Source organism: Oncorhynchus mykiss, chromosome 22 (assembly GCF_057628025.1).
Source record: "Oncorhynchus mykiss isolate SJ-2025 chromosome 22, ASM5762802v1, whole genome shotgun sequence".
Classification (NCBI taxonomy): domain Eukaryota; kingdom Metazoa; phylum Chordata; class Actinopteri; order Salmoniformes; family Salmonidae; genus Oncorhynchus; species Oncorhynchus mykiss.
In genome coordinates, this window is record NC_143043.1 from 33,258,023 (window position 1) to 33,269,784 (window position 11,762).

At 40.6% G+C, this 11,762-nt stretch overlaps 1 protein-coding gene across 1 annotated transcript; it reads right to left on the reverse strand.

Annotated features, from left to right (window-relative positions):
* Positions 1–1,819: 1,819 nt before the first annotated feature.
* On the reverse strand, positions 1,820–11,548 carry LOC110501691 (insulin-induced gene 2 protein). Its single transcript, XM_021579427.3, has 7 exons — positions 11,269–11,548; positions 6,210–6,488; positions 6,010–6,103; positions 5,294–5,418; positions 4,760–4,926; positions 3,707–3,806; positions 1,820–3,581 (listed from the first exon to the last, which is right to left on the reverse strand). Exons 2-7 carry the CDS (start codon positions 6,381–6,383, stop codon positions 3,540–3,542), a joined length of 702 nt encoding a protein of 233 aa, XP_021435102.1. The 5' UTR covers positions 6,384–6,488; positions 11,269–11,548; the 3' UTR covers positions 1,820–3,539.
* Between the last annotated feature and the right edge of the window lie 214 nt (positions 11,549–11,762).

Below are 11,762 nucleotides of genomic sequence, written 5' to 3' on the forward strand. Positions count from 1 at the left end.
TAGTATTCATATTATCTAGCTGGAGTTTCAGTTCCCTGCAGGAGCTCTCAGCAATGTACTGTAGCTCTCTGTTCAATCATCTCAGTCGTGGATAATATCTGGTGTAGCCTAGCAATTGTCAATTTTTTTTATTTTTCTTCCTGGTGCTCCCGGTCAAAGTGATAGACTGTGTCCTGCATTTCCTCAACAAATGATCTCGCCCTCGATGGCAGACCTTGACCACAGAGAAATCAATATCTCACCATTAAAATCTATCAGAGTTAGGGCAGCAGCTGTGAGAGGTTCCACTATCGCATGGCCACAACATTAAAATCTTACACTGGCCGTACATGAGTAATCAATATACAGTAGTTCACAGATCATTTGTGGTCACTTTCGCAGCCGTGATGTATGTCTGTGGAGCCCGTGATTCATGTGACACCGTTTAACAGGATTCTGCTCCGATTTAGATGGTCATTCCTCAGAGACATACAGGCGACGTGGCAGTGGAGCCCACACACTTTCAATTTCACTGAGACATTATGGATTTTGTGCCCTGCCATGTGTGAAAACACCTCAGTGTGCAAGGTTAAATCTTGTCCTACAGTTTTCAAGTGATGAGAAAATGCAACAACCAGTTAACAGCAGTCTTGCTTTAAGGGGTGTTGGACACAACTGTACCACACTGGATCAGTGTAATATGGTACTACTGGGTTCAATACCAGCTACACTGGTGTCAGAAGTGGGAATAGCTAATATGTGGGCAATGTAAGGTGAAGGTTTCAAAGGAACGTGTTATGACAACATCTCTCTGCTACTCACTATCCACTACCATGCTAAGGAGCCTGTTGAATGGTTGGGAAAAGAGCCATCTTACTTTTTCCTTGCAGTGTATCAGATTGCTCTCAAACTTGCCTCCTGACCCTGAGTCTCTGAGAGGAGATAATTACTTGTCAGGAATAAATAGATATTAATGAATTCATTAGCAGGAGGGAGTTTAGCTTTCACAGCACCACTTTCTGCTATGACACATCACATCTATTGTTTTAGCTAGTAAGCCTTGAACAATAACATGCACACAGTAAATTGCCTCATACAGGTTTTACTTTATACAGTAAAACCCAAGAAAAAGACATCCATACATGCTGGAATTTAGCAACCATGCAAACAAAGGACTCAACTCCAGATTATTCCTTTTGTATGTCTATATAAGCCTGTTATTGTGGGAGGCTGGTGAAGACAGGAGACATCCATCCACATTAGCAGAATACACCAATTAGATTGGCCAGCCTTGCCATAGCAGGCACTGTATATTTGGACTGCAGCACTGGTACAGTATTTTCACGTCAATACACATTCATCTAACCATGTAGAAGAGCCTAAGCATCATGATCAAGTGTTTCTGTCAGAGATGAAAACATCCCAGCTCAACCAGATAAACCCTCCACTTCCTGAAGAGATGCATGAAATAAAACCCGTTCAATCATATTTCTAGAAAAATTCACCATAGCTTTAACGCTGACATGCTAGGACATTCAAGTTAGTTATCGTAATATTGATCTCGGTCTTCCCTATGCAGTCATTGGCAGGTTGTTCGCATTACCATATCCAGTCAAACTAATATTTTACAAAAACACTGCAGACACTTATTTCTAAAAACATCTAATTCAACCCTTCATGTTACATATTGAATGTTAAGGTTTTCCAAAAGTATTATGAAAAAAATAATAATAATAATTAAAGATATAGGAAGCCATCCCTTATTAAATTGCTCTCTATTTCGAATAAGACTTGGAAACGAGAAGTGAGGTTCCTCAACTCTAATTCCAATACAACTGCATACAGGAATGTAACACTTTATTATATCCGTTTAGCGAATCAAATGTTCCATTTTTTTTAATGCAGAAGTCAGTTCAATTATTGTCTGTGTGCTCAACGTGCAGTTTTTCTAGAGATACATCAGATCAAGCCCAAACTGTGCGATGTAGTAAGGAGTTATAGTTTCCAACAGGCAAATATTCTACATAGATTAATGCAGAAACTTGGTAATTAACAACAATGACCCATTCCACACCTACTTGTCAGGTTTGTGTGTTTATTTTACCCCCGCTATGCTAGTGTGGGGCAGACACGGAGGGAGAATGGCGATTGAGAGGGATAGATAGCAGTTGATTCGGGAGGTATCTTTACCTTAAAATACATGATCTAAGTGACTGATAGTTGGTATTCAACAGTCATAAAAGTATGCCTTATTTACTTTAATGAACTACTAAAATAGTGATTTTGTCAGACATCAGCTCTATACAGATGAGATGATGCTTGGAATTAAATAAAAGTCATCAAATAAAACAAATGTAATATACACAAGTGAAATATTTTTGTAAAGTAATGTGAAGAGATGTTAATACGTGATATGCAGTAATGGACAGTCACCAAGGGACCTTTACTGTTTTATTCTGTTTTACAGCATTCAGCCCACAACGCATTTAACGTTGAAAAATAATCAAAACCGAAAACTTGGATGGTTTATATTTTTATAATCAAACCGAACTCAATAAGCACTAATAGCTTATCAGCAGTACCTCTGACCCAAGAACCACTGCTGATGTGGATTCTTGTGTGCACCTGCTGGATGGACAATGAAATAGTTAGCCTGGTCTCTGACTTGAACTGATCGGGGTTTAGGTCAATTCGGTTTTCAATTCAGGAAGTGAAATTTTGCCCATAAATTTCTATGAGCATTTTATTATTATTATTTTTTACAAAACAGTCATTTTAATTTCAATTGAACATTGAATGGACCCAAAATGGGCAGGTGTAGAAAAGCAGGTGTAGGTAAGGTTGTTTGAAATACCAACTGGACCCTGTATGCCAGTTGCCTTGATATCCCGCTAGGATGTCACAAATAAGTGCAGCAATAAACACTTCACCCCTTCTCAACTGCCAGCAAAGACATTATCCACATGTAACAAAAAAAAAAAAAAACTATATGTATGTATATAATTGTACATTTTAAAAGCATGAAATAAATGTATATAGATTCTACTAATGTATCAATGATATAAGGAATGGATGAATAAAGAAAATAATTCAGATAATCCTGTGTGTAAGTCTGTTTGGCACGATGGAGCCAAAGGTTTCACACCACTGGTGCTGAGGTGCCCTGAACAGCAGCAGAGTGACACTAATATTGGTGCCTGTTGAGTTGCAATCACAGATTGCGTTGCAGATTGAGCCTACCTACCACACACACACAACATCGGCAATTCTTGTTATTCCTCTTATTAGGCCAGCCATTGAATGCTTATAATAAAGCTATCTGTTGTCCGTCCACCTCGGCCCTAAAGAGGCACAAAGGAATCAACCAATCGAAACAGTCTTGTCCTACAGCACTCAGCAAAACAGAAGCACATAATTGTGCATGACTGCTCCGCCTCCACCATGATTGACCAATCCCCATCAACGCTGCATACAGATGTCCTTTTACATCCTCCTTTCGGCTTTTTGTTGCAATTTTTAAAAATATTTTGTGCAACAGTTTGATATAGCCAGAAGTTCTTTTAGTCTTGATGAGTCTTTCCTGACATACGTTTGCATTCATACTGGGAAAAAAAGAACAGGGATAATGTGATGTGCCAGTTCAATAGTCAGAGTAAAAAGCTCTGGTTTGAATAAATATATACAACCTATGACAAACTTCTTAATTCAGCATAAAAAATATCCTCACCAGGGCTAGCTGCCGTCCTATGTTCCCCATGGTTATCACACCAGCGAAGAAGATGCAAGGCAACCAGGAGCGAATGTACAGGAAATCTGGAGAGGTATACCTGGAACAAAACAATATAACTATTAAAACATAGTACAATCCCAAAATGAGCATGAAAAATCAACAGAAATATCTCCTGTCTCTTGGAAAACAAAAACATGAATTGCAATTGTCCCTAAAGAAAGATTATTCCATTTAAAATGCAGTGTATACCATGCTTTGATTGTAATGGAGAAAACAAAATGCTCCCAATGTTTAAGTAGGCCTACTCCCTCTGATCAATGTTCTTGAAGTTTAACACACACACACACACACACACACACACACACACAAAGCTTCAGGCATTCTAAATTTAAAAAAAATTGGCTCTATGTATACAAAGAGCATTTAAACCTGTCCAACAATGTTATGAATTTAACAGAAGACAATAGCTCAGCCAAGTCTAAGTTCATGTAATACAGCTATTAGATTTAGCTTACTTCAACATTAACTAGTTACAAGCTGCTACTACTAGACTTGGGATCATTTTCTTAACTCTTTAGACCTGTAAAATAAAACAGTAGCTAAATTGAATGGATGTCCTAGTCTGATTAAAATCATTGTGGGAAGTTAGCTAGAGTTAAATCAAAAGGCATTCAGCCATTGCATTGTAAACATTCATTTGGATAGCTAGCTAGCTACTTCTGTACAAATGGTGTTTTTGCTGTTATCTAAAGAAACATCTGGGAATCTGTTTATGGATGAATTCTCTGTTTTCCTTAAAAATGGTTTCTCTGAACAGGCGCGCAGTGGATGTTTAAGAGAGACAGCGCTACATAACATCAGCTGCCACAGAGTGCAGTGTCCGTGCGGAATAGGGTCCGTGCGAAAATACGTGCGATTAAAAAGAGAAATGGAGAATAACGGCGGCAAACTTTTTTACGGCATAATAAATGTTAATTAAAGTCAACAGCCCATATTATAATATATGTACGTCCTGTAAATTGTACTGTAAGGTATTGTAGTAGTACTCACTGAAAGACTCCGTTGTAGACCAGGAGCTGAGTGGACAGAGTGGCCAGCAGGGCGATGACCACCCCCAGGCCAAAGCCGGAGCGAGACCGGTCAAATGTCCACCAGAGGCCGATGGACAGGGCCGCCAGCGTCAGGGACAGCTGCACGTTGTTCGCAAAGTCCACTTTCTGAGAGGGGTTAAGGACAGCTGAGCTTGTAGTAGGATAGTCCACACAGGAACTATGGTTTCTACTCAGAGTAAGGTGCTTTCTTGTAAACAGAATATCACATTTAAAAACACACCTTTTTGGTAATCTTATTGTTTTACACATCCTTTGTTTTATGCACTTTATTCATCCCCTTTATTGCTTCATTTTATTTTACTTCATTAATTTGATTGTAAAGTGTGTTGCTATTATAAATACACTTAAAGTTTGATTTGAATGGGGAAGTGTCATGGGATGCTTTTGCCCCATGGTTTTTACGCACATCTTGTATTATGGTATTCACATCAATTCAGTGAGTGTCAGACAGGCAGGTAGGCCTAGAGGATACAGCGCTGGCATGGTTGATGCCAACGAACACGGCCACACAACGCATCACACTGGACCACTCCCGCTTGAACTTGTGGGGCTCGCCGAGCCTACTGTCAATGCATGGATACAACAGACCGATCATTGCTGGGAGAGAGCGGTAGATGGAGAGAGAGGAAGGGGATTGCAGGGTGAGATGGTGCAGAAATAGGGAGAGGATCAGAGATCAACAATCAGCTTTATTGCTGCAGCAGCAATCCGTGCCGTACATTCCTGTTAGTATTGTTGTGGAGAGAAAGGCTGCCATGCCAGCCCATCAGTTAGCATCAATGCTATTCTGACAAAAAAACATTTCAGGTTGGCCCCCTTTGAAAGTTATAGGTTCAATAATACACAAGAACTGTACAGACAAGTTAAAGTAACTATGTACAGTAAACGTGAAGTGCTGCTCTGGTCTTGACTAGTCAATAAAACCCAATAGATACAGCATGATGCAAACAGCCCAGTGTGCAGTAACAGCGGAAACCTCCAACTCCCCCAGGCTGAGCAGTGGAGCACGGGAGTCTCAGTCTCAGGGGGAAACAGGCCTGGGGCTGTTGTGCCCACCTACTGGTCCACTAGGGAACAGCAGCTACATCTACTCTCTGTGCTGCAAACCCAGGGGACAACAATTTAATCATTATAGAAGTCAAGTCTGGCGGGCAAAAACCTGTGTGTGTGTGTGTGTGTTCGCCCTACCCGAGGCGGTTCCACAGCAGGGCGGCACCCACCAGGCTGATGAGAATATGCTACTGATGACATCAGGGGGGAACAGAGTGACGTTCCTCTGTACCTGCAGCAAGAGAAAACAATCAGGAACTACTTTAGTACTCTGTCACCTTCAATGTTTTCTTGCTCAAGAGATGTATCATTAAAAGACAAAAACAAACATGGTCCACCTGCAGCAGATTGAGCACCAAAGCCAAGAACACTCCTATAGAGAACAGCATGAACCCACGGATCCCCAGATTGGTGTTTCTGTTTGTGATCACCGCGATGTACGGTCCTCTGGAAGGAGTAGTCTGACCGGACACGGGCGGCTGCTGGTCGCTGACCACTGTAGAGTCGGCCATGGCTGCCAGGGCCGGAGCAGCCGTGGACGCCAGGACAGGATGAGAAAAGGGAAACGCTAACTTTATCCTCAAGTGATCGTATGGTCCACTGACATCACCAACACCCTGAAACACAAGAACATATTTATGTATTCATGTGTGGCTAACATCCAACAACCAACCACAGACAGCCCAGAGGTGTGGACTGTGAAATCTGTGAGCAAGAAGTGCAGATGCAAAGTTTGGTAACAGAATGACGGTTTGTGCTGTTTATACCATCATTCTGTCACCAAACGTTGCATCTGCACTGTTCAAAATGGGTCTTTGTAAAAAATTACAAAGTAAAATTAAAAGTCGTCCTTGTGCATAGAGTTGTATGGTTAGTCGTCCCCCAAGAAGAAATTAGGGAGGGCACAGTGCATCTGTCTCCCTCCAGCCGTACGTTAATCACAGGTAATATCATAGCACTGGCACGATGACGACGAAACCTGGCTGAATGACGCATCTTGCCATAGAGATCCAGCAATTACAAAATGACACTGATTGGCCAGGTGGTGGCGCTATAATAAGTTTTAAAATGCTACTTTTGAAAGGTCATGCCCATCACCCTGATTGACCTAAGTCATGAAATTCAGTACATAGGTCCCTCTCACAATGAACACATTTGCCACCGGGACCCCTCCATGACAGACTTTTCACCATTTTGAATTGAGAAAAAACACACTTAAAAAACACTGGTCATTCGGTGCCAGAAGACTAATCTGCACAAACCGTGACATGTTGTATCTAGGTACAAAGGTCTCAATGCAATTTTTTCTAGACTTAATACCTAAAACAGCTTCTATTGACCAATAAACATTCACAAGGGGGTGTGGTCTGGCACATAAATGCATATAAAGCAGTGAAGGATATTCATATTGTAACACCTTTTGGTAGACTCAACATATGCAAAAACATTCTTATCGACCACCCGGTGATGCTCTAACGGGCATGTTTATGTTATGTTTATCTGTGACTCAGAGCGCTGAAACATGGCACACACGCTAAGGGATATGAGTGTGTTTAATCCACTCGATATCAGACACCACTGCCCCGATTTGGACTAAATTTGGGTAAAAGTCTTGTCATAAAGAGCTGGTATTTACAAAATGACATTGATTGTCCCAAGGGTGCCTTCAGAAGTATTCACACTTCTTTACTTTTCCACATTTTGTTGTGTTACAGCCTGAATATAAAATTTATTAAATGGAGAATTGGTCACTGGCCTACATAATACACCATTATGTCAAAGTGGAATTATGTTTTTAGAAATGTTTACAAATTCATTAAAAACACACATGCCTTGAGTCCATAAATAGCAACCCCTTTGTTATGACAAGCCTAAATAAATTCAGGAGTAAAAATGTCAGATAAGTTGCATGGATTCACTGTGGGAAATAAGTGTTGAGCATGATTTTTCTAAAGACTACCATCTCTGTACCCCACACATACAGAAAATTGTAAGGCTCCGCAGTGGAGCAGTGAATTTCAAACAGTTATTCAACCACAAAGACCAGGGGGATTTTCCAATGCCTCGGAAAGAAGGGCACCTACTGGTAGATGGCAAAAACAAAAGAAAAGCTGACGTTGAAGTTATTTATTACACTGGATGGTGCATCAATATACCCAGTCACTACAAAGATACAGGTGTCCTTCCTAACTCGGTTGCCGGAGAGGAAGGCAACTGCTCAGGGATTTCACCACAAGGCCAATGGTGACTTTAAAACAGTTAAGAGTTTAATGGCAGTGATAGGAGAAAACAGACGATGGATCAACAACACGAAGTACATTTACATGTGCAGGAATAATTAAATATAGTCATGTAAACTCCTTATCTTGCTTATCTTTAAAATCGGTAAGGTCAAAATCAAAGTAAGCATATGCCGATTTAAACACCTTGATTCTGAGCAATCTTTCAAATTATTAGGACACCTTCAAAATTGGCGTTCCAGCTGTTTATTTGATCTGCAAATGTGCTAGCACCGGTAGCGCAAACCTCCCTCTGTAGCGCGACTGAAGGGAGTTCGGAACAACTGAATGTATGCATCTTAGAAATAGTTTTCACATACAAACGTTTTTGTCCGAACTCAGAATCAAATATACTTTCCAAAAATAACATGGTCGCTGTGGTAGAACGTTTATTTTGTGGAGCGATTTCCTGCATTTATGAAAGCGCCATCAGGAAGCTGGATTTCAGATGTGTCCATATAAAAACAGGATTATCAGGGAAATCATTCTTTGTGCAAAAATCTGACTATCCATAATAAATCACATTATGTGTAAACAAAAAATGTGGGAAAGAAATGAACTTTATGTCCTGAATACAAAAAGTTGTGTTTGGGGCAAATCCAAAAACACATCACTGAGTACTACTCGTCATAATTTCAAGCATAGTGGTGGCTGCATCATGTTATGGATATGCTTGTCATTGGCAAGGACTAGGGAGTTTTTTTTTTTTATATATAAAAATAAACAGAATAGAGCTAAGCACAGGCAAAATCCTGGTTCAGTCTGCTTTCTATCAGACACTGGGAGGCAAACTCACCTTTCAGCAGGTCAATAACCTAAAACACAAGGCCAAATATACACTGGAGTTGCTTACCAAGATGACATTGAACGTTCCTGAGTGGCCTAGTTACAGTTTGGACTTAAACCGGCTTGAAAATCTCTGTCAAGACTTGAAAATGGCTGATTATCAATGATCAACAACCAACTTGACAGAGCATGAAGATTTTTTTTTAAATAATAATAATGTGCAAATATTGTACAATGCAAAACTCTTAGAGGCTTACCCCAAAAGACTCAACTGTAATCACTGCCTAAGGTGATTCTAAAATGCATGTAGATTGATGAAAGAAAAAAATCATGCTGTAACACAAAATGTGGAATAAGACAAGAGGTATGAATACACACGTGATCTCAGACACCACTAGCCAGATTTTTGACGAAACCTGGGTGAATTATGCATCTTGCCATAGAGATATTTCATTTAAAACAATTTTGCTTTTTCAACCCTCTTACTGTAGAATTTCCCCTGACTAGCTAGTAAATTGAGCCCCACAGTGGAGTCGTCATGCAAGGCTACAAATCCCTGTAAGCTCCAGCATGTCATCTTTCGCAGACAGCTTTGCTAACAGGTATTGTGTCAATTTAAAACTTGCACAAGACAGTTCACAGAAATGTAATTTTAAAAGAAACGTACCACATTTGGCTAACAGATAGAATCCCTGGATTAATTTACCATTGCCTCAATTTGTCAGTCTCATCCAGATCATTATGGCATTTGTAGTTATGATAGCCACATTGGCAGCTAATTAGCGTTTCATTTTTGGGGGGTAAATACAGGTGAATATATTGATAAAAGTCACCTTGTCCTAGAGATATACACAGTTATCAAAACTTCACACCAGGGTAAACCTACATGGAACACAGCCCTTATTAAGTGTAAAAATGTATGGTGGAACAAATGACTGGAACCATTTCCCTGTTTGACCGCTAGGTTTTATGGGTATTATGACTCAATGTCGTAATCCATGTTAATGCCTTGACTAGAATATTCATATTCTAGTTAATTTCTTTATAGACTCAAGAGGAAAATCTAATTGCATTGGTCACATGCACCGAATACGACAGGTATAGACTTTACAGTCATTTGGCTTTACATACACCAAACCACACACAGTACATGGCAACTGGTATGTGGACACCCCTTCAAATGAGTGAATTCTTCTATTTCCAACAAGTCAGTTCATACAATTTCAGCCCTGCTACAGCTGCCCTGGTCAACTGTAAGTGCTGTTATTGTGAAGTGGAAACGTCTAGGAGCAACAACGACTCAGCCGCAAAGTGGTATGCCACACAAGCTCACAGAAAGGGACCGCCGAGAGCTGAAGCGTGTAGTGTGTAAAAAGTATCTGTCCTCGGGTGCAACACTCACTACTGAGTTCCAGCAGAAGAACTGTTCGTCTGGACTGGAGCCTCATGAAATTTCCATGGTTGAGCAGCCGCACACAAACATCAGCTGGAGTGGTGTAAAGCTTGCTGCCATTGGGCTCTGGAGCAGTGGAAACGCGTTCTCTGGAGTGATTAATCATGCTTCACCATCTGGCAGTCCGACAGATGAATCTGGGTTGACATCAACCCCATGAAATGGAACGACGACTGCGAGCCAGGCCTAATTGCTCAACATATCAGTGCCCGACCTCACTAATACTCGTGGCTGAATGAAAGCAAGTCCCAGCAGCAATGTTCCAACATCTAGTGGAAAGCCTTCCCAGAAGAGTGGAGGCTGATATAGTAGCAAAGGGGGACCAACTCCATATCAACGTTCATGATTGTGTATTGAGACGTTCGACGAGCAGGTGTCCACATACTTTTGGCCATGTAGTGTATGCTTAGCCTCCGAAAATGATTGAACATGGTTGCCATATGGCTCGCTACTTTAATACCTACATGCATGCATGCATAAACGTTTCATCTACGAACTGAGAGCTGACATAACCGTAACGTGCGTCTGTATTTGCAGTGCAACGTAACGTTAGTAAGCTACCTAGTTAACTCGTTGTGATGACCTAAGCTATCTAGCTACTGTAACGCTAGAAGATAGCCAGCCAACTACTGTAGCTAGCTGGCATTATACTTTCCAAAACACAATGTTGGATACAAACAACTACTAGCTTACTATATCGTGTAAGATTACATCATCGATTTTGTTACTTAGTAATTTGTATAAAGTTGACTGACGATAATCACATTTTGTTGATAAGCATAGCTGGCTGACTAGTTAGCTAGCCAGCAAGCTTCGTCAGTCAGCTGATGTGGCTGATATCCACAAGCTATTTGCCTTTAATTAAATAAGGAATCTTACCTTCAACGTTTCAAAGGTATATTTTCTAAAATTGTAAAGTACACATTCCACGTTATGTTTTTATGTAGTTAGCAGGAGTTTGAGACCTAGCTTCGAAATTAACCTTCTCGCTAACTTCCGATGAACCGGCTTGGCACTGGCTAGGTGCCAAACCAATCAGCTCCTAAAACCAGAGATACTTTCAAGGAGATAAGAAACTTAGTTGAAATCATGTTAACAGCAACTGTGTGCGTTGCCCGTGCGTCATCAATGGTCCTCACAATGCATTCTGGGCTATTCTGGCACAAGGAGAGCTGTCCTTCAAGGGTTGAATGGGAGTCAATTGGGTGCAAGCTCAAAACCCCAACAAAAAGTACAACATTACAAATATTTTCCAAGATATGAGACAATTAACTTGTTATCTGTAATATTCGATAGCTTTAGAGTAGTTTTATTACGCACTTTCGAGGAAAATAGTCAGATTTCTCGACTCATACCCTAACTTTGAGAAGGCA

Excerpts from the sequence above, each read along its gene's own strand:
- LOC110501691 (XM_021579427.3), bottom strand. The coding sequence starts at position 6,383 with ATGGCCGACTCTACAGTGGTCAGCGACCAGCAGCCGCCCGTGTCCGGT. Across the intron at positions 6,104-6,209 it reads TGGTGCTCAATCTGCTGCAG|GTACAGAGGAACGTCACTCT; the intron begins GTGGACCATGTT and ends CTCTTGCTGCAG. Across the intron at positions 4,927-5,293 it reads GCATCAACCATGCCAGCGCT|AAAGTGGACTTTGCGAACAA; the intron begins GTATCCTCTAGG and ends AACCCCTCTCAG.